This window comes from Myiozetetes cayanensis, unplaced genomic scaffold, assembly GCF_022539395.1.
Source record: "Myiozetetes cayanensis isolate MyiCay16 unplaced genomic scaffold, myiCay2020 scf61, whole genome shotgun sequence".
Lineage (NCBI taxonomy): Eukaryota > Metazoa > Chordata > Aves > Passeriformes > Tyrannidae > Myiozetetes > Myiozetetes cayanensis.
The window spans coordinates 1-25,860 of record NW_026087865.1 but is presented as its reverse complement, the minus strand read 5'-3'; the positions used below and the strand labels follow the sequence as shown (position 1 = coordinate 25,860).

Here is a 25,860-nt window from a genome sequence, read left to right as displayed (position 1 = left end):
CTACCGTTACCGCCTCGTCCTGCCCCCTTTCCGTCCTCAATCTACGCCGGCCCTACCCCCCGAAGGCGAAGACCAATGGCGAGGTGAGAAGCGGTGATGGGCGGGCGTTCTGACCAATGGGAGCGCGGCGGGGGCGGGCGCGCGGGCCGGGTCGGGCCGGGCTGGGAGCGGCGTCGCCATTTTGGCTCCTCGGCAGCGGCGGCGGCGGCGCCGCGCGGGCAGGTCCGGGCGGCTCGGTAGGGCGGGGCCGAACGGGAGGGGCGGGGTTACCGGGAGGGGCAGGGATGACCGGGGAGGGGCAGGGATGATCGGCAGTGCCGGGATTACCGGGAGGGGCGGGGCAGGGCTGACCGGGAGGGGCGTGTCGTATCGGGAGGGGCGGGGCTGACCGGCAGGGCCGGGATTACCGGGAGGGGCGGGACTGATCAGGGCCTCCCGCGCTGATGAGGAGGGGGTGGAGCCCAGGGTTGATCGCGCCTTGTATGGTAATTAGGGGGCGGGGCATCATGGGACCCTCCCCACCCTTCAGCTTCGCAGCTCCCATTGATTCCCAATTCATCCCGTTTCTCTCGCAGTTATCCCTTGGACGCTTCCGAGTTCGTCACAGAACCCTCCAGTGACCTTCTCAGTCGGTCCCAGTACATCACCGGTTCATTCAGATCTTTTCCAGTTAAACCCAGACCTTTCCGGTGACCCCCCAGCTGCCCCACTTTTCCCTCCCCAGTCCCTCCCAGTCTGAGCAGTCCCCGCCCCCGCAGTGTCGGTGCCATGGAGTACGAGCGCAGGTAGGGGGCCCGGGGGACCCCAAAACCGAGGACCTGAGGGCAAACGTTTGGGGGGCTCTTAGGGGACGCTTTTGGACCCTCTTTGGAGAAAAGTGTGATATTTTGGGGACCCTGTAGGTAGGAAAGTGATATTGGGGACCCCACAGGGGACACCTATGGGGACGTTTGGCCACCTCTGGGGGGCATTTGGGAACCCCCAATGGGGGTGATTTCACTGAGGGCCACCGAGGGGCCGCTTGTGTTCCCTGGGGGGGGAGCTTTGGGGACCCTCAGAGGAGCGATCGTTGGGGACCCCCGAGGCTGGAGAGGACCTGGGGACCCCCTACCCCTCTGCTGTCCACAGGGGCGGCCGCGGGGACCGCACGGGGCGTTACGGGGGGGCCCCGGCGCCCCCCGAGGACGGGTCCCGCACCCAGCGGGACCACGACTATCGCGACATGGACTATCGGGGCTACGGGGGACCCCCGGACGGGCCCCCCGCGCCCGGGACCCCCCCGCAGGTGGGTGTCAGACCCTGAGGGGGGTGTTGAGTCACCCCGTGGTGGGTGCTGGGACCCTCCTAACACCTTTACCCCATCCCCAGGCATCCTACGAGGCTGCGGAGCCCCCCCGGAAACGGGACCCTCCCCGGGACCCCCCCGTGGCTGCCGCGCTGCCGTTCGGCGCCGACAGCGACTACCGGGACCAGGATTACCGGGAGGGCCCCGAGGAGGAGCCGCGCACCAGCACCATCGTCATGCTCAGGATGCTGCCCCAGGCGGCCACTGAGAACGACGTGAGCCCCCAAACCCCAACCCCAACCCCCCCCATGGCCCCGCCCCAACCTGGGTGGACCCGCCCCCTGCCATAGATGACCCCGCCCCATACATGGGATGGCTCCACCCCCTGCCAGGGATGGCCCCACCCCAATCCAGCCTGGCCCCGCCCCTGTGAGGGCACCGTCCCTTCAGATCCCCCCAGGGCCCTGCACTGGTGGCTCCTGAGTGTCCATGGGGTCTGTGGGAAGGGTTGGCCCTGCCTTCTGCACTGGCTACACCCCCTCATTCCACCCCCAGCCCCCATCCATGGGTGTGGTCCTGCTCCTTCTCCTTGGCCCTGCCCTGTTTCCCTTAGGCCACACCCCTACAGTACTGACAGTTGAGAGTGGAAATAGCTGACAGATATACTGACAGACACCTGGGACCCCACTGGAGACACTCGGGGACTCTTGGGTGGGACCTGGGCAGGTTTGGGGTGTTTGGAGTTCCCCCTGTGTGTCCTCCTGATGTGGTGCTGTCCCTGTGTCCCTCCCCATGTCCCCCCTGTGTTCCCCCAGATCCGGGCGCAGCTCCAGGCCCAGGGGGTGCAGCCCCGCGAGGTGCGGCTGATGCGCAACAAATCCTCAGGTGAGTCCCCCCTGGGCTCCTCCTCCTTCACGTCCTGGCCCCTCTCTGAACATCTGGGGCCATCTCCACATCTGGACCGTGCTGTGAGGGAGGGGTGGGCCCCTTGATCCCCCTTGGGGTGTGGGTGGGGGACACCCAGACACTTGGATCCCTTGGAGGGGGTTGGGGTTCCTGCCCTGCCCATGCTGGGGGGCACCCAGGGGAGCTGGTCCTGTCCCCAGAGGCACCCAGGGATGTTTGTCCCATCTTTAGGAGCACCCAGGGGTGCTGTTCCTGTTCCTCAGGTGTGGTTCCGCCAGGCTTAGGGGACACCCAGGGGTGCCAGGCTTGTTTTTAGGGACACCCAGGGTGTGGCACCGGACTCAGGGGGTACCAGGGTTGCTTATCCTGTTCTCAGGAGCACCCAGGGGTGCTGATCCCATCCCCAGGGGCACCCAGGGGTGCCTGTTCCCTCTCTAGGAGCACCCAGGGGTGCTGGTCCTGTTCCCCAGGGGCACCCAGGGGTGCTTTTGCCAGCTTTAGGGGGCACCCAGGGGTGCCAGTCCCATCCTCAGGGGCACCCAGAGGTGCCTGTCCCTTCCAAGGAGCACCCAGGGGTGCTGTGCCATCCTTAGGGGGCACCCAGGGGTGCCCGTCCTGTTCCCCAGGGTGCCGCACCCAGGGGTGCCAGTCTAATTTCTAGGAGCACCCAGGGGTGCTGATCTGGACTTGGGGGACACCCAGGGGTGCCCATCACATCCCCAGGGGCACCCAGGGGTGCCAGTCTTATCTGTAGGGAGCACCCAGGGGTGCTGTACTGAAATTGGGGGGCACCCAGGGGTGCCCATCTTGTCTCTAGGAGCACCCAGGGGTGCTGGTCCTGTTCCCCAGGGGCACTCAGGGGTGCCAGTCCCTTCTTCAGGAGCACCCAGGGGTGCTGGTCCCATGTCTAGGGGCACCCAGGGGTGCTGCACCAGATTTGGGGGGCACCCAGGGGTGCCCATCACTTCCCTAGGGGCACCCAGGGGTGCCATTTCCACACCCAAGGGGCACCCAGTGGTGCTGGAGCCCTTCCAGGAGCACTCAGGGGTGCTGTGCCACATAGAGGGGGCACCCAGGGGTGCCAAACCCAAAGCTGGGGGCACCCAGGGGTGCCCATCTTCAGCCCTAGGGGCACCCAGGGGTGCCAGACCTTTCCCCAGGGGCACCCAGGGATGCTGAGCCCTTCCCAGGGGGCACCCAGGGGTGCCCAGACTCTCCAAGGGGCTCAGAGGGGTCCGTAGGAGCTCCCAGCTTTCCTTGGGGGTCCCAGAGGCGTCCCAGGATCACCCAAACCCAACCCAGGGGATTCCAGGGGTGCCCGGGGGGGTCCTGGGAGCACCCAGGGGGGTCCCTTCCCCACGCAGGGGGTCCCTGGGTGCCCCCCCAACCCCCCACCCGTTCCAGGTCAGAGCCGCGGCTTCGCCTTCGTCGAGTTCCACCACGTGCAGGAGGCGGCGAGATGGATGGAGGCCAACCAGGTGGGGGAGGGGCGGCCGGGGGGGGGAAGGGGTGGTTTGGGGGGTTACTGGGGGTACTGGTCTGTACTGGTTCCCCAGGTGTGGGGGGCACTTTTGTTTCTTTGTGTCTGTGTGAGCATCCTGTGACACCCTAGGGTGCCTCTGTGTGAGATCTGAGCCCTTGAGTGACACCCTGGGGTGCTCCTGTGTGAGATCTGAGCCCTTGAGTGACACCCTGGGGTGATCCTGTGTGGGATCTGATTGCCTGAGTGACACCCTGGGGTGATCCTGTGTGGGATCTGAGCCCTTCGGTGGCACCCTGGGGGGAGTGTCCTTGTGTGGGAACTGAGGTCCTTGAGTGACACCCTGGGGTACCTGTGTGGGATCTGAGTGCCTGAGTGACACCCTGGGGTGCCTCTGTGTAGGTTCTGAGCCCTTGGGTGACACCCTGGGGTGCTCCTGTGTGGGATCTGAGCCCCTCGGGCAAGGACTGAGCCGCTCGTGCGAGACCCTGGGGTGCCCACGCGTGGGATCTGAGTCCTTTGTGTGACGGCCTGGGGTGCCTCTGCGTGGGAACTGATGTGTGAGCGGCACCCTGGGGTGTCCCTGCGTGCAGACCGAGCCCCTCTTGCGAGGATTGAGCTCCTCGGGTGCCCCCCTTGGGTGCCCCCCGTGCGCAGCAGTGCAGGATGATGGTTGTGAGACCCCCGTGCAAACGCTGAGCTCCTCGTGTACCCCCCCATGTGAGCCCTGGGGCAGCTTTGTGCCAGCCCTGGGGCAGCTTTGTGCCAGCCCTGGGGTGCCCTGGGTGACCCCTGGGGTGCTCTGGGGGGCTGTGGTGTGAGGGCAGATGTGAGCCCTGGGCTGGCTTTTGTGCTGCTGGTGCCAGCCCTGGTGCTGCTGGTGCCAGCCCTGGAGTGTTCTGGTGCCAGTCCTGGTGTGTTCTGGTGCCAGTCCAGATGTGTTCTGGTGCCAGTCCTGGTGTGTTCTGGTGCCAGCCCTGGAGTGTTCTGGTGGTCCCTGGTGTGTCCCTCCGTGCCGGCTCCTGGGGGGGTCCCTGGTGCCAGCCCCGCTGGTGCCAGCCCTGGTGTGGAGCCTCGTGCCCGTGGTGCGTGGGCTGTTCTGAGGGTCAGTGGGAGGCCTTGTGGCCCCGTGGTGGGAGCCGTGGTTCCCCCTGGGTGGGCTCTGGTGCAGCCCTGTCCTGTGCCAGCCCTGGGGTAGATCCTTGTGCCCCCCGGGGCAAACCCTGGGGCAGAATTGTGTGTGAGGCCTTGGGGTGAACCCCAGGGGAGCCTTGGTACCCCCTGGTACCCTTGGTATGAGGGTTATGTGCTCTGGTGCTCCCTGATTCAAGTCTTGGTGCCCCCACCGTGAGCTCTGGTGCCCCCCAAAAGAAGTCCTGGTGCCCCCCTGGTGTCCCCCAATACGAGTCCTGGTGCCCCCCTCATTCGAGTCCCGGTGCCTGCCCCGTGTGTGCCCCCCAGGCCAGGCTGCCCCTCTTGGGTCACCGTGTGTCCCTGTGCCCCCCTGACCTGCTCTGTGCCCCCTCTGTGCCCCCCTGACCCTCTCTGTGCCCTCCTGACCTCTCTTGTACCCCCTGCCCCCCCTGTGCCCCCCAGGCCGGGCTGACCCTGCTGGGGCACCGCGTGTCCCTGCACTACAGCGACCCCAAACCCAAGATCAACGAGGACTGGCTCTGTGCCAAGGTGGGGGAGCCGGGGGGCATCGGGGTGGGGGGTTATCCTGGGGGAGAAGGGGTGGAATTTGAGGGGGTCCTGGGGGTTCTTGTGGGGATTTCTGGGGGTGCTGGGAGGAACGGGGGGCTTGGGGAGGGTTTGGGCGGTTCCAGGGAGGGTGCAAAGGGGTTGGTGGGGGCTGTGTGGGCTTTAAGGGGGTTCGGGGTCCAGGGGAAGACTGGGGGGTCTTGGTGGGGGGCTAAGAGGGTCTAGGGGGGTTTCAGACTGTGATTGTTTTGGGGTGTTGCAATTGGGGGGGTCTGTGGACAGGTTTGGGGGTCTGGGGGGCTCGGGATGTGACAGATTTATTGGACCTCAGTGTGGGATGCAGATTTTGGGGGTTTGGGGGGTCTATGGGCAGGTTTGGGGTTCCAGGGGCTCTGAGTGTGTTGGATTTTTGGGGTCTCAGTGCGGGGTGCAGATTTTAGGGGTTTGGGGGGTCTCTGGGCAGGTTTGGGGGTCTGAGGGGCTCGGGATGTGATGGATTTTTGGGGTCTCAGTGTGGGGTGCAGAACTTCAAACGGCGTGAGAAATGCTTCAAGTGCGGAGTCCCCAAAGCTGGTGAGTGACCCCAAACCCTTGGGATTCACCCCAAAACCCGGTAGGCCCCCTTTCCCTCCCCTGCACTGCCCCAAAAATGACTGTTCTCACCCCAAAACTATTGGGGTTTTCCCCAACACCCAGGACATCTCCCAAATTTCCCTGAACTTGTTCTCAGAATTGTTCCTGAATTTGCTGCTGAACTACCCTGGGGGGTCCCCAAAACTACCCTGGGGGTCTCCAAAGATGTTGCAGGGAAAGGGGAGGAGTTTGGGGGCGAATTTAGGAATTTGAGGACTCTGGTGTTAAACTGGGGGCAGGGGGTTGGCAGGGAATGAGAATTGGGGGGTGGGGGATGGTTTGGGGTTCACAGCCCCAGGTTGGGGGTTTTCCCACAAATTTGGGGGCTGACCATCCAGTGTTCGTGTCCAGCCCCCAGCTGGTGGTTTGCCCCCCGTTTTGGGGCTCAGTGGCTGATGGGGGTCCCGGGGGGCTGTTTTGGGGTGCAGAGGCAGAGCAGCGGGGCCCGGGGGGGCCACGGCCGGAGCTGGTGCCGGGAGGGGGGGGGCTGCTGCCCCTCCCCCAGGCCTATGGCCCCACACTGGGGGGGCCCCCTGGGGGATCCCAGGGGAGCACCGAGCCCGGAGCCGATAACGCCAATGACAGTGAGTTCGGGGGATCCTCGGGGGATGGTTTTGGGGCATTTTTGTGATGGTTTATGGGGACATCTCAAGGGGTCTTGGTGTGATTATGGGGGTTTTGAGAGGTCTGTGGGAGCTTTGGGGGGATTTTGGAAGAGGTGAGGTAGGACTTGAGGGGTTTGGGGGGAGTTTGGGGAGGGTTGATGGGGGTCCTGGGGGTTTCTTGAGAGACTTGGTAGGTCTTGGGATGGATTAGTGGGGCCTGAATGGATATAGGGGGTTCTCGAAGGGTTCTGGGGTGGTTTAGGGAGTTTGAAGGGGCATAGGGGGGCCTTTGGGGTCTGTGGGTTTGTCCAGGGGGAATTTTGGGGGTACTGAGGGTCTTGAGAGGGGGTTGAAGGAGCTGGAATAGGGGCAGGGGGAGTTTTGAAAGAGCCTAAACAGAGATTTGGGAGGGTCCTGAGAGCCTTGGGGAGTGCCTGGGTCTCCCTAAACTGGCTCTCCCCGACCCTGTGTGTGGTGTCCCCCCTGCCCTGCCCCCCCCAGCCATCATCCTGCGGAACCTGCACCCCCAGAGCAGCCTGGAGTCCATCCTGGCCGCCCTCGCCCCCTTCGCCGCCCTCTCGGCCGCCAACGTGAGGGTCATCAAGGACCGGCAGACGCAGCTCAACCGCGGCTTCGCCTTCGTGCAGCTCAGCACCATCGTGGTGGGGGTTTGGGGGGGTCTGGGGCTAGGCTGGTCAACATTGGAGGGGGGGCTGGAGGGGGTTTGGGGGCCTGACCACCATTGTCAGAGGGGTGGAGGGCTTGGGAGGGCCGGTCCCAGTGGGGGTGGGGGGCTGAGGGAGATGGGTGTTCCCAGACACTTGAACCCATCCAGGCACCTGGGTCCCCTTGTCTGAGGGGGTCCCAGGCATGGGGGTGTCTCCAGAGTGCTTTGTGCGGGGTGGGTGGGACACTGGGGCCTGTTTGGGGTCTTCACCCCGCCGCTCTGACCGTGGGGCCCCCACAAAACCCCCCGCAGGAGGCGGCGCAGCTGCTGCAGATGCTGCAGGCCCTGCACCCCCCGCTGCACATCGACGGCAAGAGCATCAACGTGGAGTTTGCCAAGGGCTCCAAGCGGTGAGAGCCACGCCTGGACACGCCCTGGCACAGGCCACGCCCCCGGTGCAGCCCCACCCACCCAGCCATGCCCTGGCAGAAGCCACGCCCCCCAGCCCGGCCACGCCCCTGCAGCCACACCCACAGTGTGGCCATGCCTGGCACAAGCCACAACCCCCAGCACAGGCCACACCCCAGTGCCAGTCCGTGCCCTTGGTCCCACACCCTGCCCCAGGGACCCCCCAGGCTCACCTGTGCAACCCCACTGCCATCCTCACCCCGCCCACAACCCCAAACCCTGCCCATCCCAAACCCTGCCCGCAGACCCAGCTTTGGGATAGCCTATGATTGCCCCAAGCTGCACCCACGGGTGCCCAAAGCTGTGCCCCACAACAAGCCCTACCCCACTGCACTATTCGTGCACAAGCCCCGCCCACCTCCCTGAAGCCACACCCCCTCTGCTGGGTGGGGACTCCCACCCTAAGGCCCCGCCCACTCCCCATAAACCACGCCCACAGAATCCTTGGCCCTGCCCCTGACTCTCGGCTCCACCCCCAGGGAAGTGCAGGGGGCAGGGCCAGGGGAGGGCCCGCCCCGTGCCAGCGCCGCCTCCGTCGCCTCCACGGCCATCGCCGCCGCCCAGTGGGCGCTGTCACAGGTGGGCGGGGCCGGGGGCAGTGGGAGGGGCTGGAGTGGGCGTGGCTCACTGAATGGGCGGGGTCTGGTGGATGAATGGGGTAGGGTTGGTGATGCATGGGCGGGGCCTACAGCAGAGGGGGGTGTGTCCTGATGTGGCCCCGCCCCCACAGGCAGCCCCGGGAAGCGACTCTGCGTGGTCAGGGGGGGAGGAGCCGAACAGCGACTTCAGCGGCTTCTACCAATCAGAGGAGCCCTTTGCCGGCCCCACCCCCACGCTCTACAGCTCTGCCTACCTGAAGGGCAGCTCGGCCCCGCCCCCCGGCCCTGCCCTGACAGGCCCCGCCCCACCAAGGCCGATGGCCCCGCCCCAGGTGAGTGTGGCCCCACCCCCAGGTGTGACCCCACCCCCAGGTGACCCCACCCCAGGTGTGACCCACCACCCAGGTGTGTTCCCAGGTGTGACCCCACCCCCAGGTGTGGCCCCGCCCCCCAGGTGTGGTGGCACCTGCTGAGCGCTTGGCGCCCCCTGCAGGTCCCGAGGAGCCAGCGCAGGACCCGGCGGGGGCAGGGGGGGGTCCCTTCTCCCGCGCCCCCCCTGGGGCTCCCCCCTACCCCTCCCCTGCCACTGAGACCCCCTCAGCGACACCCCCGGGAGCCCCTGGACAGGTGGGTCTCCCAAAATCGGGGAGGGGTGTCCAAGAGTGAAGGGAGAGGGAGGGCACCCCAAAAGTTGTGGAGGATGGGTGGGGGGTCCTTAAGAGGTGGGGATTGGGAGAGGAGGAGGAGACCCAAAAACGGGGAGGGGTTGAGTTGGGAGGAACCCCAAAACTGGGGAAAATGGGGTGGGTGGGCAAACGGTAAGGGGAAAGTGAGAGCCTAAAATTAGGGAGAGAGGGATGGAAATGGGAGGGGGGCCTGAAAAGGGCAGACTCAGGGGGACCTGGGGGTTCAGGGGGGATTTTGGGGGTGGGGAGTAATTTTGGGGTCTTTCACCTCCCCCCAGGCCTACTCGGGGCCCCTCAAGGCTGAGACCCCAAACACGGCCCCCACTGGACCCCCTGCGGCCGCTCCCCCCAGCACCGAGCCCTATGGCCAGTACCGTGAGTGGAGGTCCTGGGGGGGCTGGGGGGCCTTTGGGGAGGCTTTAATGGAGGCCTGGGAAGAACCTGGGGGGCTTGAAGGGACTACTGGGGGCCTGAGGCCTGGGGGAGGGTCCTGGGAGGGGTTTGGGGGGGGTCCTGGGGTGTTTCAGGGCGGTGTTGAGGTGGTCCTTGGCGGTTTGAGGGGGTCCTGGGGTGGTTCTGGGGGGTCCTGAGGGGGAGTTCTGGAGTGCTGAGGGGAGTTTTGGGAGTTCCCAAGATCTTGGGGGTGGTCCCAGGGTTTTGGGGGTCCCCCCTGACCCCTCTTGTGCCCCCCCAGCCGTGCCCGACGTCTCCACCTACCAGTACGACGAGACCTCGGGGTACTACTACGACCCCCTGACCGGCCTCTACTACGACCCCCACTCTCAGGTGGGGCTTCTGGGGGTGGCAGGGGGAGGGACTGAGGGGATGGGGGGTCCTCCCAACTTGCTGAGCAGAATTTTGGGCCAAAAAAGCGCAATCTGGGGCTGAAAATGGTGTTTTAAGGCTGGAAGGTGTTTGGGGGGAAATTTACATGTTTAAAGACTTTTTAAGGGTTTTTTTGAGGTCAGTGAATGGCTTTTGGGTGCAGAGGAAAGTTCTGAGGTACAGAAAGCACATTTAATGTTTTCAGCCAAGTCTTGGCCCAGAAGAGCGTGAATTTGGGTCTGAAATGTTTTAAGGCTGGAAGGTGTTTTGGGTAAAAAACGGGGAGCTGGGGAGCATTTAGGGTCTCGTTTTGAGACCCTGGGGGTGACTTCGGAGTGCAGAGGATGATTTTTGGGGCGCTGAGGGTGATAATGGGGCTTCAGAGGGCCCATATTGGGGTGCAGGGACCCCCTGACCCCCTGTTTCCCCCCCCCCAGTACTACTACGATGCTGGGGCGGGGCAGTACCTGTACTGGGACGGGGACCGACCGCACCTACGTGGCCGCACCCCCTGCCGAGCCCACCCTCGGCCCCTCGGCCCCCGGGCCCCCAAAGAGCCCAAGGACAAGAAGGAGAAGCACAAGACCAAGACAGCCCAGCAGGTTTGTGGAGACCCCCAAAAACAGAGGGTTTGGGGGATGGAGGGTGCTCAGGAGGCCCTGTGGGTTCTTAGAAGGGAAGGGAAAGACCCCAACAGCAGCTGTGGGCATCAGAGACCTGCTCTGTAACAATTGGGGTGGCTTCATATTTTTATGAGTCCCTACAGATCTTTAAGAGCCCCCATGTACCCTCACCCACCCCGAGAGCACCACGGGGGTCCCCAATATCCCCTGTGGGTCCCCCATAGCCCCCCAGTCCCCACCATGTCCCCGGGGTGCCCACAGACCCCAGTACCCCCACCCCGAATCCCCGCCACGTCTTCCCCTCTGGGTGTTGGGGTCCCTGGGCCTCCCAGGGTGTCCCCAGGGTGCCCCCAGCCCAGCAGCCCCTGGCCCCCGCAGATCGCCAAGGACATGGAGACGCTGGGCGCGGGAGCCTCAACAAGCAGCGAGAGCGGGCGCAGCGTGGGCCCCCGGCCTCCCGCGAGGACGAGGCGCAGGGAGGCGGCCGCGGCCGACGCCGGCTACGCCATCCTGGAGAAAAAGGTGGGGCTGGGGGTGCTGGGGGATCAGGGAGGATGGGGGATGTTTAGGGGGCTGGGGGTGCCGTGGGACCCTGTGGGAGGAGCTGTGCGCTGTGGGTGCTGGGGAGCACTGGAGGCTCTGGGGGTCTGGGGAGGTGGCAGTGGGTGCTGGGTGTGGAGTTGCTGGTGGAGGGGATGTGGGGGACCCATGGAGGCACTGTGGGCTGCATGAGCCCCCCCAACCCCTTGACCCCTCAAATTCCCCAGGGAGCTCTGGCTGAGCGGCAGCACCTGCCCCTGGAGCTGCCCCGGCTGGCGAGCGACGAGCGGCTGGTGAGACCCCAACCCCTGACCCCCCCGACCCTCTGACATCCCCTGGACCTCCTTGATGTCCCCTGGGCCCCCTGAGATCCCACAGAGCCCTCTGACAACCCCCATAAATCTCCTGAAGCCCAAACCTCTCTCCAGAACCCCAACACCCCATGAAAAACTCCCTGGAGTCCAGAGTCTTTCTAAACCTCCTCACTGCTCCCTCCTCAAAGCTTTGAGATCCCCCTGAGTCCCTAAACCCACCACCCATCCCAGACACTCCAGACACCCTCAGGCACCTGAGACGCCCTCAGATATTGAGGACTTCCTCTCATTCCCTTTATCCCCCACCCTGACCCCCAGCTCCCCACACCCCCTTTCTCTCTCCCAAAACCCCCCCAGCCCCTCTGATCCCCGTTTTTCTCCCCTCCCAGAGCCCCCCCCGCGGGTTGGTGGCCGCCTACAGCGGGGAGAGCGAGAGTGAGGAGGAGGGGGAGCGGGGAGGGGGCCCGGGACCCCCCGAGGAGCCGCTGACGGACTGGGCCAAGCTGGCGTGTTTGCTGTGCCGGAGGCAGTTCCCCAGCAGGGAGGCTCTGCTGAGGCACCAGCAGCTCTCAGGGCTGCACAAGGTACCCCCCAAATCACCCCCAAATCCTGGGGGGCATCCTGAGGTAATGGGGATACCCCCACAAAGATTAGGGACCCCCCAAAGGTCCAACACTGGGGGTGTTGGACTTTGCTGAGGCAGCAGCTGCACAAAGTACCCTCAAATCACCCCAAATCTGGGGGGGCATCCTGGGTTAGTGGGGATACCCCTACAAACATTAGGGACCTTGCTGAGGCAGCAGCAACTCTTGGGGCTGCACAAAGGACCCCCAAATCACCCCAAATCTGAGGGGCATCCTGGGGTAACAGGGACACCGCCAAGAGTCAGGAACCCCCCTTGGCTTGTTAGGGTCATGCTTTGGGGTGTCAGGGCTGCACAAGGTACCCCCAAATCACCCCAAAACCCAGTGGGGGTACCCTGGGGTAATGGGGACCCCATGGGGGAGCAAAGAACCTGCCCATGGGGTGGTGGGACCTGGTGAGAGGTGTCCCAGGTCTTTAAAGGGTGTTGGGGGCACCCTGTGGGGTCTTTGGGAATCCTCCACCAGGATTTTTGGGGGGGATATCAGGGGCTCTTGCAAGGTTTGGGGGGACCCCCCTGAGATCTTGGGGAGCCCCAGTTAACGGGGTGTCCCCCCTGCCCTCCCCCAGCAAAACCTGGAGCTGCAGCGCCGGAGCCACCTGCCCCCCCCCGAGGGGCCGGAGCGGGGGGACATGGAGGTGGGGGGCACAGGGGGCACCTGGGGGTGGGGAACACCCAGGGGGCATTCCTGGGAGGGGGTGGGATCCCAGTGTGACAGGGGAAACTTGGGGGCACCCAGGGGACTTGGGGGCAACTGGGGGCCCAGAGCACCTCGGGATGTTGGGGGCACCCATGGAGCTGGAGGCACCGGGAGGCAGGGGAGGGCTGGGGGCACCCATGGAGCTGGGGGGGCACAGGAAGGCAGGGGGAATGCTGGGGGCACCGATGGTTGCTGTGTCACCCCTCAGTGGGGTGGGGGCACCCATGGGGCTGGGGGTCCTTGGAGGTTGGGGCCCCCATGAGTGCGTGTGAGTCCTCAATGGGGTGGGGGCACACATGAGGCTGGGGGGTCCCTGAGGGTGGGAGGGCACAGGTGGGGTCCCTGGGGGCTGGGGGTACCCATGGGTGCTGCCCCCCAGATGAAGTACCGGGACCGCGCTGCCGAGCGCCGGGAGAAGCAGGGGGGCCCCGACCCCCCCGAACCCAAGCGGCGCAAATTCGGGGGACCCCCCCAGACCCCTGGGTGAGCACCTGACACACCCCCAGGGCACCCCAGGGCTGGGGGGGGGCTGTGGGGGCTGAACATGGAGGGCTGGGGTACCCCAAAAGTGGGGGGGCCCAACAGGTGAATGTGAGGTGAGTGACCCCAAAATGGGAGGGAGAAGATCCCAAAGGGGGGTGGGGACCCAAAAACAGGTGCTGTTGGATGGCAGATCCCAAAATGGGGACTGAGCACCCCAAAGTGGGTGGTGGGTCCTGTAGAGTGAGTGCTGTAAGGTGAGTAACCCCAAAAATGGGTGGTGGAGACCCCAAAAGGGGGTACCATGATGTGTGGTGGGGTTGGGGGGATCCCAAAATGGGGGTGCTGGACCCTGGAGGTGGGTGCTGTGGGGGTGGGATCCCCCAAAACTGGGTGCAGAGATCCCAGTGCTGGTGGTGGGGGTTGCTGGGACCCCTGGTGGGATGGGGGTCCGTGGGGCAGTGGGTGATCCCCAGTGACACCTCCTTCCCCCCCCGTGGTGCCCCCAGGGACACGGAGGGGCCCCCCCGTGAGGCCCCCCTGGGCTGTCGGATGCTGCAGGCCATGGGCTGGAAGGAGGGCAGTGGGCTGGGCCGGAGGAGGCCGGAGGTGACACGGGAGGGGGACAAAGGGGCTGGGAGGGGATAGGGGGATGGGATGAGGACAGGCACGAGTGGGACATGAGGGGGATATGGGGGCACAGGGAATAGGCTGGGCCGGAGGAGGTGACACCAGGGAGAGGGGGAGACAAGGGGGATGTGGGGGGACATGGGAGGACGTGAGGGGATGTGGGGTGAGGGGATGGGGGGACATGAGTGGGATCGGGGGGGCAACACTCATTGGGGGATGTGAGTGGGGGAACGGGCTGGAACGGCAGCGGCTGGAGGTGACGCAGGATGGGGGGGAATTTGGGGACACTGGGGACAAGAGGAAGGGTGGGACAGGAGGACGTGGGGAGTCACAGAGAACAGGCTAGGGTGGTGGTTGGAGGTGACATGGGACGACAGGGGAGATGTGGGGGGGACACTGGGAACACGGGGGGGGATGTTAATGTTGTGGGGTGGCACTGTGTGTGACCTGTGTGACCCTGCTGTCCCCACAGGCCCCTGCCCGGTCCCGCCCCGGGGGGGTGACACGGTTCAGCGAAGGCCCCTGAGCCCCCCGGCCACACCCACAGGACACGCCCTCCCGTGGACACACTCACCTGGGACACGCCCTGCCAGGGGCCACAATGTCTGGGTTCCCCCCAAAGTGGGGGTTCCTTGACCCCCTCCTCCAGTGTCACCCTGGTTGGGGACACCTAGAGTGGCCCTTCCCCCCCGGTAGAAGTGGCCCCACCCCTTCCCCCTTTCAGTTTTGGTGGTGGATTTTTTCTAATAAATGGGTGAAAAAAGCGGAAATTGGGGCTGGAATGGGGGGAAGGAAGAGACCTCTGTGTCCTTCCTGTGGGTGGGACCCCCTGGAGTTCCATCTCCTCTCCCTCCCCACTGTCCCCCACTTCCCCCCATGGCGCCTGTGGGGCTGATCCTGTTGATGCTCTGCTCTGCTCTGGGGCCCAGCGGTACGGGGGGACTGGGAGGGACTGGGGGGACTGGAGGGGACATGGGGAACTGGGGGAGACTGGGGGCACTGAGAGCACTGGGGGGACTGGGAGGGCACTGGGAGAAGACTGGGGGGATTGGGATGGAGTAGGGGCACTTGGGGTACTGGGGTGGACTGGGAGGGCACTGGGGAGACTGAGGGGGCTGGGGGGAGAGTGGGAGGGCACTGGGAGGAGACTGGGAGGATTGGGATGGAGTAGAGACACTTGGAGTACTGGGGTGGACTGGGAGGGCACTGGGGGGACTGGGAGGGCACTGGGCAGCACTGGGAGTCCTGAGGTGGGACTGGGGGGATTCTGGAAGCACTGGGGGCCTGGCAGAGGGAGGGAGAAGTGGAGAGCACTGGGGGGCACTGGGAGGGCTGGGGGTGGCCGGGTGGGGGGTGGAAGATGCTGGGAGAGATGCTGGGCGGTACTGGGAACACTGGGGAGCATCTCAGTTCCCCAGTGACCCTTTGTGACCCCTCATGGTCCCGTCCCCAGCGGCCAAAGTCGTCTGGTGCTTCGCCCGATTGGAGGAGGCCGAGGGGGGCGGGGCCTGCCTGGAGCCGGTGGGCGATGAGCCCATCCAATTGGCCGACTGCTGCCTCAACCCCGCCTACGGCTACAGGCCCCACCTGCACAGCCCCTGCCTCAGCTGCCGGTCAGCCCCGCCCACAGCAAAACCCTGCCCTCTAAAAACTACACCCACCTGACCCCACCCATCCCCGTGGCCACGCCCACCAACCGCTCCCAGCCCCACCCCCATTGGGTGAGCCCCACCCACCCAGGTGGCCGTGCCCAATGGGAAAGACCCTCCCCCTGTGAGGCCACACCCACACCATGGAAGCCACACCCACCAACACCCCCACTGCTCCCTGCCCCACCCCCTCCTGCCCCACCCTCCTGTCCCCTCCTGCCCTACCCCTCCTATCCCACCCTCCTGCCCCACCCCCTCCTGTCCCACCCTCCTGTCCCACCCTCCTGCCCTACCCTCCTGTCCCACCCTCTCTTGTGCCCCACCCTTCCTGTCCCACCCCTCCTGTCCCACCCTCCTGCCTACCCCCTCTGTCCCACCCTCTCTTGTGCCCCACCCCTCCTGTCCCACCTCCTGTCCCACCCCCTCCTGTTCCACCCTCCTGCCCCACCCTTCCTGTCCCACCCTTCCTGTCCCACCCCTCCTACCCCACCCCTCCTACCCCACCCCTCCTGTCCCACCTCCTGCCCCACCCCTCCTGCCCCACCTCTCCTGCCCCACCCTCCTGTCCCACCCCTCCTGTCCCACCCCCTCCTGCCCCACCCTCTCTTGTGCCCCGCCCAGAGGACTTTGGGCAGGGCTGGGGGACACCACGTGCCCTCAGGTGCCACCAGGGGCCATTGGGGGACACCCAGTGCCACGGGATGACCCCTGGTGACACCAAGTGACCCTGGGTGACTCCAGATGGCACCAGATGGCACCAAGTGGTGGTGCTGAGTGACCCCTGGTGACACCGGGTGACACCAGGTGACACTGAGTGATGCTGAGTGACTCTGGGTGACACCAGGTGACACTGAGTGACACTGGGTGACCCCTGGTGATGCCAGGTGACACCAGGTGACACTGAATGACCTCATGAGACAGCCGGTGACCCCGGGTGACCCTGGGTGACGCCAAGTGACGCCGTGTGACCCTGGGTACCCCATGTCCCCAGACAGGGCGCGTGGGGGCCCTGGGGCCCCTGGAGCAGCTGCTCGGTGACCTGTGGGGAGGGGACCCAGCGGCGGGGCCGGAGCCGGACCCCGGCGGGGACGATGGGGACAGGAGGGAGTGGCAGCTGCAAGCGTGTCACCTGCCCTGCTGCCCGGGTGGGACATGGGGACACGGGGCGGGCAGTGAGGGGTATATGGGGGGGACATTGGGGCACACGAGGAGGCCATGGGGGGACAATGGGGATATGGGGTCACACTGGGCAAAATGAAGACACGGGGGGACATGGGGACACAGGGAGACACGGGGGGGACATGAGGGATGTGGGGAGACATGGGGGTCGTGGGTGGATGTTGGGACATGGGGGGGAACACAGAGGGACACATGGAGGACCGTGGGGGGACGTGGGGGCAACACGAGGGGACGTGAGGACATTGTGGGGGGACGTGGGGGACACGTGGAGGATGTGGGGACACGGAGGACGTGGGGGTGACCCGCTGGTGTCCCCAGAGCCGGGGGGCTGGACCCCCTGGTCGCCGTGGGGCAGCTGCTCCGTGACGTGCGGGATGGGGACCCAGAGGCGCAGCCGGAGCTGCACCAACCCCGCCCCCAAGTGCGGGGGCACCTGCGGCGCGGGGGGCACCGAGGAGAGCCAGCAGTGCCAGGGCAAGACCCTGAAGTGTCCCGGTGAGGCCCCTGATGTGTCCCCAGGGAGAGGGGCACGGGGGGAGGGTTTGGAGGAGGGGAGGGGCGGCGGTGGGGAGGAGAAGGAAGAGGGGATGAAGAGAAGCAGATTTTGGGGAGGAGCGGGGAGGGAGTGGAGTGGAGTGGGATAAGGAGGGGAGGGGTGAGAATGCTGGGGGTGGGGAGGGGTGCGAGGCGTGGGGGGATGGGACTGAGCCCCCGCCCTCTCGCAGTGAGCGGGTCCTGGGGCGTGTGGGGCCTTTGGGGCGGCTGCTCCGGCACGTGCTACGGGGCCGGGACGAAGCCGAGGCGGAGCCGCAGCCGCCACTGTGATTCACCCGCGCCTTCGACGGACCCGCCCGGCGACCCCTGTGCCGGCAGCGACACCGACAGCCAGGAGTGCCCGGGGCTGAAGCCCTGCCCCGGTGAGACATCCTGGGCACGTGGGACCCCCAAGGATCACCCCGGGGACCCCTGAACTGTCCTGGGACATCCCGGGCATCGGGGGGTCCCCAGGGATCATCCCGGGGACCCCTGAACTGTCCTGGGACATCCCGGGCATCGGAGGGACCCCAGGGATCACCCGGGGATCCCTGAACTGTCCTGGGACATCCCGGGCACGTGGGACCCCAGGGATCACCCCGGGACCCCTGAACTGCCCTTGGACCCCAGGAGCACCCCAGGACTCCCTCATGATCTGGGACCCCCTGGGACCCCCAAACTTCCCTGGGACATCCTGAACCCCCAGCACCCTACCCGAGACCCCACGACCCCCGCCCCTACCGGGAGTGACGTCCCAGCGGGGAGGGCGTGGCTCACGCCTGCCCCGCCCTTTCCCCTCCCCCGCAGTGGACGGCGCGTGGGGGGGGTGGTCCATGGCCACGCCCTGCTCGGTGACGTGCGGAGTGGGCGGGGTCACGCTGCGCCGCGCGTGCAACAACCCTGCCCCTCAGCACGGCGGCCGCGCGTGCGCAGGAAAGGACACCCGGCAGGGGGTCTGCGGGCCCCGCAAGGCCTGTCCGGGTGAGGGGCGGGGCTTCCAGAGGGCGGGGCCGTTTGGGGCGGGGCTTCGCAGGGAGGCGGTGGATGGGGTGGGGTTTGTTGCGACGGGGCGGGAGTCTGTGAGGTGGGGGCTTTGCAAGGGGCGGAGCTTCAAAGGATGGGTTGTGGAGGGCGGGGCTTGGAATGGGTGTGGGTGTGAAGGGGCGGGGCTTGAGATGGGTGTGGCTGTGAAGGGCGGGGCTTGAGATGGGTGTGGAAGGGGCGGGGCTTGAGATGGTGGTGGGTGTGAAGGGGCGGGCTTGAAAGGGGTATGGGTGTGGAGGGCGGGGCTTGAGATGGGTGTGGGTGTGAAGGGGCGGGGCTGGGTGTGGATTTGGAGGCGGGGCCTGGGCAGGCAGTGCTGCTCAGCTCTGGGGAGGGGGCGGGGCTCCAGCGGGGAGAGGCGTGGCCTGTGAGTGTGGGGGCGTGGCCTGGGTAAATTGACATAAGGGGCAGAGCAAGTCCTGGGGGTGGGGCTTGGCCTTCACCTTCGGGGCTCGAGGAGGGACGGCACGGTGGTGGGGACCCCAACCCACTGCCATGGGGCACCCACAGCGTCCCCTCCCCTTTCTGTGGGGTCACCACATCTTTGCCCTCGCTGTGGGGCACCCACCCCACCCCAGCCCCTATTCCCTTCCTACGTGGGTCAAAGCAAAGCCGAGGCCCCCCCGTCCCCGCTGACCCCCCCTTCCCTCAGAGGAGCTGCACTGGGGGCCGTGGAGCTCCTGGAGCCCCTGCGCCCGCCCCTTCTCCGAGTCCATCCGCTGCAAGAGCCTGGTGGGGCAGCAGCAGCGCACCCGGGCGTGCGTGGGGCACAGCCAGGGGGCCCCGCTGTCCCGCCACGGCGGGGCTCAGCACCATCCACATCCGCGCCTGCTACGACATCCACAACTGCTTCTGTGAGTGACCCCCGGCCCCAGAGCCCCCCCAGAGCTGCCCCACAGCGTGGGGGGGTGACACTGCCCTGTGCCCCCAGTGCCCGGGAACTGGACAGACTGGAGCCCCTGGGGGCTCTGCACCCCCCCGTGTGGGGAGAGCCCCACGCGGAGCCGCAGCCGGGAGTGTCGGCCCATCCTCCCCTCCTACAAGTGCGTGGGGGCTGGGGGCTGGGAGCACGGGCGCTGGGAGAGCCGGGGAGAGGGGACTTTATAGGGCCTTTATGGGGCCGGGAGGGCTCTGTGCAATGGAGGGGCTCTATGGGGTCTCTTTGGGGTCTCTATGGAGGTTCTTTGGGGTCCCTTTGGGGTCTCTATGGAGGTTCTTTGGGGTCCCTACGGGGTCTCTTTGGGGTCTCTATGGAGGTTCTTTGGGGTCTCTATGGAGGTTCTTTGGGGTCTCTATGGAGATTCTTTGGGGTCCCTTTGGGGTCTCTATGGAGGTTCTATGGGGTCTCTATGGGGTTTCTTTGGGGTCTCTATGGAGGTTCTTTGGGGTCTCTATGGGGTCTCTCGGGGGTCTCTGTGGGGTCTCTGTGGGATGCCCGTGGTGTCTGTCTGGGCTCTCCCCGGGGTCCCTGTGGGGTGGGTGTCTGTGGGGCCGTGGGGCCCGGGCTGACAGTGCCCCCCGCAGGCTGACGGTGACACAGATGGGCACCGGCGGGAGCAGCAACGTCACCTTCTCGGGGGTGGCTCGGCCCAGGTGCGAGCCCCTGATGGGGGAGAGGCTGCGCCTGGAGGAGACCCGGCCCTGCCTGCACGTCCTGCCCTGCCCCAACCCCGACGGTCAGAGGGGGAGGGTCCCGGGGGGGGAAGGGGCACAATTTGTGGGTCCCTGGTGGGGAGGGGGAGCGGGTTCGGGGTCCCCCGTTTACCCCCTGCCCCTCTCCCGCCCCACAGAGGAATGAGGCTCCCGGTGACCTCGTGGGACGCTCCTCGGACCCCAAACTCGCCCGGATTTCCCCCCAAAACGCGCTTGGCTCCTCCTCCCGACCCTTCCCTCCAATAAAGACGCGGCACCGAAGCGGCTCCTGACGGCCTGGGGGGATGTGGGGGAGAGAAATGCCGGGGGAGGGGAGGAGGGGGTACCGGAGAGGGGCAGCCTCGGGGTGGGGGGAGAAGGCATCCTAGGGTTCATTTTCCGATGTCCCTGCCCGAGATGACGTCACCGGCCACACCTGCAAGACCCTGCCCTTTCCCTCTGCAGAGCTGGGGCGTGGTTGATTATGACGTCACCACGACACCACGCCCACTTAGAGGGTCTTGGCTGGGGAGGGCGGGGCGGGGGCGGGGCCGGATGTGAGCGCGCGGGGCGGGGGCGGGCGGGCCGCCTGGGATGCTTTAGGGGCTCATCCTGCAGGGGGTCATTCCAGAGGGTCCCACAGGGCCCCCGGCCCCCCGGGCCGCCCCTCCCGATCCCTTCCAGCCCCATCCCCTGTAGCCCCCTCCTTTCTCCTCTAGCCCCCATGCCTTCCAGCCCCCCATCCCCTATAGCCCCCGTCATATCCCTATAGCTCCCCGACCCCATAGCTGCCGATCCCCGGATCCAACTCCCCAGCCCCTCCAGGGCTGTCCCCAACCACCCCAGCTCCCTCCTCCTGCTGAGCAGCTTTTCCTGGGTCCCCCGCGCAGACCCCAATCCCTACAGATCCCCCCCACCAGACATTTCCTATAGGGCAGCCCGACCCTCTCCCCCACAGCCCACATCTTAGAGGGGTTCCTACCCTCGCATCCCCCCCATATCCCTGAGTCCTGCCAGGCCCCACAGCCCTGACCCCTTTAGCGTGACCTCCACAGCCCCGACCCCACAACCCTTAGAGCTGCCCCACAGCGGGGTCCCCACCAGCCCCCTCGGATGACTCGGGACCCCCTTAGGAGGCATCTATAGGTGACCCCCCACCCCCATGACCGAACCCCTATAGGTGACCTCCCAAAATCTGTAGGGTGACCCCTCCCCGGCCTCGCGTTAGCGCCCCCAGCGGCGGGATGGAGTTCCTGCGGCGCCGTCTCTCCGACGGGAATTTCCTCGCGGGGTGGGCGGGACCCTCGGGGCAGGGCCGGGTGGGAGTGGGGGCCTGGGGTGGGGGCGGGGAGACCCCCGGGCCACCGCTTTGGCCCGCTGCTGCTCGTCATCGCCCCCGGCACTGACTGGTAGGTATTGGGACCCCTCTGGGAACCCCCAACCCCCTTCCTCCGGGGAACCCCCTGTCACCTCTGGGACCCCCAGAACCCCTGTACGATCCCCAAATGCCCCTCCTATCCTTGGACCCCTCAACCTTTCTGACCCCTCCTGGTTCCTGGTGGGGGCAGTTTGGGGAGGGGGGCATTAGGCCACATCTCAGGGCATTTGGAGGGGGGACATTTATGGGGAGCTTTGGGGGGGTCGTGTTTGGTGTGGGGGGGTCAAGTTTGGGGCGGCAGATTTAGGGGCTCATTATTGAGGGGGCTGATATTGGAGGTCGGTTTGGGGTGGGAGATTTGGGGGGGTCAGTATGGGAAGGGGCACTTTGGGGGTGTCGTTTGAGGGTGCAGATTTGGGAGGGTTCAGATTTATGGGGACATTTGGGGATGTCTTTTTTCGGGGGGTTTGGTTGGAGAGGGGACCTTGGGGGGGGCATTTTGAGGACCCCAAACCCTCCAGTTTTGGGTTTTGCACCCTCTGACCCCCCCAGGGTGAAGCTGTTCAAGGGTAAATCTGTCCATGGGGATGTGGAGCTGCGAGTGGAGCAGGTGAGTTTTGGGGGCCCTCCCTCAGTTTTGGACAAACCCTAAAATTTTGGGGTCTCTTGATCCTTTGGGCTCTCCCTCAGATTCTGCTGTATCAGTTTGGGGGATCAGGCAGGTTTGAGGGGGCCCCCAAGGAGATTTTGGGGGGTCTGAGGGACTTGGCATTCCCCTGTATTTTTGGGTCCCCTGTTGATTTTTGGGATGCTCTAAACCTCCCATTCCTTGACTCGGCCTGGGGGTTCAAAAAGCTTCAGGGAGGGTTTAGGGGCCCTGAGAGATATTGAGGAATCCCTTGGGGGATTTTGGGGTCCCCTTAAAGCTCCTTTTCTTCCCTCAGTTTGAAGGTTTTGGGGTTTCTCTGGGGGTCTTGGGGTCCTACTGGATTTTGAGGTTCCCCCCTTGAATTTCAGGGGCCCCTAAACCTCCTATTCCTCCATCCAGTTTGGGGGTTCAGGACAGGTTTGGGGGGGGGCACAGGCAGAGTTTTGGGGGTCTCCCTAGATTTTGAGGTCTCCCTGTGAGATTTTGGGCATCCCCTGAATTTTTGAGATGTATCTGAATCTCTTTCTTTGACCCAATTTGGGGCTTCAGGCAGGTTTGGGGTGTGTGTGGGGGGTTGTTCAGGGGTACCAAGGAGGCTTTGAGGTCCCCCCTGGATTTTGGGGTTCCCCAGGCCCAGTTCTCAGAGCTCTCCTTGGCCGCCTCCACCCACGGAGCCCTGAGCGTCACCATCGACTCCCCCCGGGGGGGCACCAGGTGGGATTTGGGGGATCCTCCCCCACTCCCATTCAGGGGCTGAAATTGGGCTACTGGGGCTATGGGGGGGGGTGGAAAGGCAGTTTGGGGAGGTCTTGGGGAGCACTAGGTGGGATCTGGGGCTGTGGGGAGGATTTTGGGGGGTCCAAGGGGTTGTTTTTGAGGAGTCACAGGTGGGAGTTTGAGGGACAGGGTCAGAATTTGGGGTGCAGGGGCAAGTTTAGGGTTTGGGGTGCAGAGTGGGACGTTGGGGTGTGGGAAGGGATTGTTGACACCGGGGTTAGGGGGACAAAGTGGATTTTGGGGGTGAAGTTGCTTATTTGGGGCGGGGGTGAATTTTTTTGGGGTCCAGGTGTAGGTTTGGGGGTGCGGGTCGAGTTTGGGGGTGCAGGGTCGGAGTTTGGGGGTGCGGGGTGGGGCTTTGGGGTGGAGGGAGAGATTTTGGGTGGGATTTTGAGGGGGCAGGGGGTCTGGGGCCCCCTGACCCCTCCCCAGGCGGGTGCGCCCCGACTTTGTGCTGGTTCGAGAGCCCCTGAGGGGCGCCGGGACGCCCTCGGAAGCTGCTGGTGGGGCTGCACCTGGGAGGTCCCCAGCACCGACCCCTCCCCGCCCTCTACGGCTACCCACCCCCCTGCCTGGTGTGTGGGGCACTGGGGGCTGAGGGGCACTGGGGGAATGGGGGGCACTGAGAGGGACCGGGGTGGGGATGTTGGAGGGCACTGGGGAGGGACTGGGAGGCACTGGGAGGGCACTTGTGGGAACTGGGGAGGGACTGGGAGGTGTTGGAACAGACTGGGAGCTGCTGGGAGGGGACTGGGAGGGTCTGGGGGCACTGGGGAAGGACTGAGGGGCACTGGGGTGGACTGGGAGGTGACTGGGGTGACCGGGAGGATGGGAGACTGGGGGACTGAGAGAGATGGGGAGTGGACTGGGAGGCGCTGGGAGGGATAATGGGGCAGACTGGGAGCACTGGGCAGGGTGGTCGCACACCCCCTTGACATTCCCAGTGCTCCCAGTTTGCCCAGTTGGCTCGGCTGCAGCGGGAACTGGGCCCCGAGGCCTTTCCCCTGGTCCCACAGCGCTTCTGCAACCGCCCCCGCGGACTGGTGAGCGCTGGGGAGGGGACTGGGAGCGTTGGGATGGACTGGGAGGGATGGGGGGAGGGGGCTGGGAGTCCTGGGATCTGTCGTGGGGCAAGTGGAGTGCGTGACTGGTGTGTGACTGGTGTCACTGGTGTGTCATTGGTGTGTCAGTGCTGTGTCATGGGTGTGTCCCTGGTGTGTCACTGGTGTCACTGGTGTGTCACTGGTGTGTCCCCAGCTGACAGCCCCCACCTTCCCCATGACGATCACTCTCAGCCCCGCCCCCGCCGGGGTGGGCCAGGTGAGACCCCGCCCCTTTCCCCTCTAAGCTCCACCCCTCCTCAAGCCCCACCCTGTCCCAGGGGTGTGGCCAGGGCGGTCCCCGACCCGGCCACACCCCTGGGACAGGGTGGGGCTTGAGGGGCGGGGCCTGCATTGGGTGGAGGGTGTTGGCCCCATGAGGGGCGTGGCTTGGGTGGGCGTGGCCGATGACGTGTCCCCCCCAGGTGCGCGTGGGGACCCCACAGGTGCTGGGAGCAGTGGCGGCCGCCATGGGAGGGGCCCGGGCCGGGGCCCTGGTGGTGCAGGGGGGTCCCGCGGGGTCGCAGCGGCTGCGGGTGCAGCGGATCGGGGATGAGTACCGAGCTCTGAGGTGAGGGCGGGGCAAGGGGGCGGGACTTGTGTGTCCAAGGGGTGGGGCCAGGCCTTGTGGGCGGGGCCTTTTTGGTGATGGGCGGGGCTTGGACCTCGGGGCGGGGCTTGGAGGTGCAGGGTCCTCTCGGTGTGGAGCAAAATTTGGGGGGGTGGGGAGTGGGTGATGGCCTGGGGGTGTGGCTTGGCTCGGGGGCGTGGCTTAGGGTACCTGCCCATTGGTGACACCCCCGGGTCAGGGTGGGTCAGGCTTTGGGGGTCTCAGGCCCTCTGATGGGGAGGGAGAGCCTGTAGGGGCCTGTAGGAGGGGAATGAGAAATGGGGGATTGGGGGTGGTAACAGAGTCCACGAGGCCTTTGAGGTCCCCCGTGACGCCTGTGCCCACCTTTCTCCCCCAGGTGGTCTGTGGGGGCCGCAGATGCTGCGGGGAGGGGTCGCACGTGGAACCGGTTGCCCTCAGCCCCCGGTGAGTGGGAGGGGCAGGGCCTGAGCCGAGAGGGGGCGGGGCTTGTCTCAAAAGGGGCGGGATCTCCGAGGGCTGAGGGTGGGGTTGAATGCCCGGGGTGGGTCTGTGGGTGCGGGTGACTCCAGCAGGGCAGGGCGCGGCTGTGTGGAGGGGCGGGGCTATGCACAAAGGGGTGGGGCTACATAGAAGGGCGGGGCCATGGGAAGGGGTGGGGCATTGCAGGTGTGGCCTTTAAGAAAGTGTTGTGGCTTCCAGAAAGGGCGTGGCTCTGCTTGGGGGAGGGGCTACATCCAAGAGTGGGGGTTGGGGTGTGGCTCTGTGGGCGGGGCTTCAGGCAGGGGTGCTATAATACCCGAGGGGGGGTCCCCGTGCTCGAGGAGGCGTGTCCAGGGTGAGTGGGCGTGGCTTCAGTCTCTGGGCGTGGCCACCTGAACCCTTCCCCCTGCCCTGCAGGCACCGGGGGTGGGTGGATGCCTGTGCCGGCCTCTTTGGAGGCGTCGACATCTGCGGCGTGGAGGTGCTGCGGGGCCCCGACGGGCGGGAGCACATCGTGCAGGTACCCCCACGCCTGGGGGGTCCCCCTGGGCACCAGGCACCCTCCCAAACCCCTGAGGGGCACCTGGGTCACACGTGGGGCCCTTCCCCCCCAGGTTCTGGGCTCTTGGCTGCCCCTGGTGGGGCCGGGGCAGCCGAGGATCGGGGTCGGATCGTGGAGCTGGTGCTGGCGCGAATGAGGGAGGAGCTGCCCCGCCCCCGGAGCCCCTCCCCTTCTCGGCCACGCCCACAGGTAACTCCCCCTCCCCCCACAATATCCCAGAGACCCTCTGAGCTTCCCAAATCTTGAACCCACCCCTTCCTTTCTGCCCCACAGACCTCAGTAACATCGGGGTCCCCCCGGCCGGGGACCCCCCCACAGCAACGGCCCCAACCACAGGGTGAGTGAAGGCCCAAAACTGAGACCCCTCCTTCCCCACCTAATCCTGGGACAACCCAAAAACCCAGAGACACTCCAGAGTTCGTGGATCTGTGTAAATGTGGGGCCTCCCAAAAAATGTGAAAATCGCCCTCAAAGCCTGAGCTCCCCTAAGGTGGGACCC

At 65.9% G+C, this 25,860-nt stretch overlaps 2 protein-coding genes across 3 annotated transcripts; both read left to right on the top strand.

Annotated features, from left to right (window-relative positions):
• The first annotated feature begins 149 nt into the window (after window positions 1-149).
• Window positions 150-14,555, top strand: RBM10 (RNA binding motif protein 10). The gene is given in 25 exon segments (XM_050337332.1): window positions 150-236; window positions 576-785; window positions 1,129-1,285; window positions 1,369-1,560; window positions 2,101-2,170; window positions 3,596-3,669; window positions 5,268-5,354; window positions 5,885-5,945; window positions 6,434-6,589; window positions 7,112-7,272; window positions 7,590-7,687; window positions 8,225-8,324; window positions 8,476-8,676; window positions 8,838-8,971; window positions 9,309-9,313; window positions 9,316-9,405; window positions 9,725-9,816; window positions 10,293-10,457; window positions 10,857-11,000; window positions 11,246-11,311; window positions 11,722-11,916; window positions 12,545-12,613; window positions 13,055-13,158; window positions 13,665-13,764; window positions 14,258-14,555. Coding segments are annotated over 24 exon segments (2,592 nt in total). The 5' UTR covers window positions 150-236; window positions 576-768; the 3' UTR covers window positions 14,312-14,555.
• A 13-nt stretch (window positions 14,556-14,568) lies between these two features.
• CFP (complement factor properdin) lies at window positions 14,569-20,121 on the top strand. 2 transcript variants are annotated; one of them, XM_050337330.1, is made up of 10 exons: window positions 14,569-14,716; window positions 15,239-15,398; window positions 16,426-16,579; window positions 16,932-17,108; window positions 17,339-17,530; window positions 17,955-18,128; window positions 18,844-19,045; window positions 19,123-19,234; window positions 19,716-19,867; window positions 19,982-20,121. In XM_050337330.1, the coding sequence occupies exons 4-10, from the start codon at window positions 16,988-16,990 to the stop codon at window positions 20,088-20,090; spliced, it is 1,062 nt and encodes a 353-aa protein (XP_050193287.1). In that variant the 5' UTR covers window positions 14,569-14,716; window positions 15,239-15,398; window positions 16,426-16,579; window positions 16,932-16,987; the 3' UTR covers window positions 20,091-20,121. The 2 variants fall into 2 exon arrangements, with proteins under 2 accessions (XP_050193287.1, XP_050193288.1); XM_050337331.1 differs by lacking the exon at window positions 17,955-18,128.
• The last annotated feature ends 5,739 nt before the right edge of the window (window positions 20,122-25,860 follow it).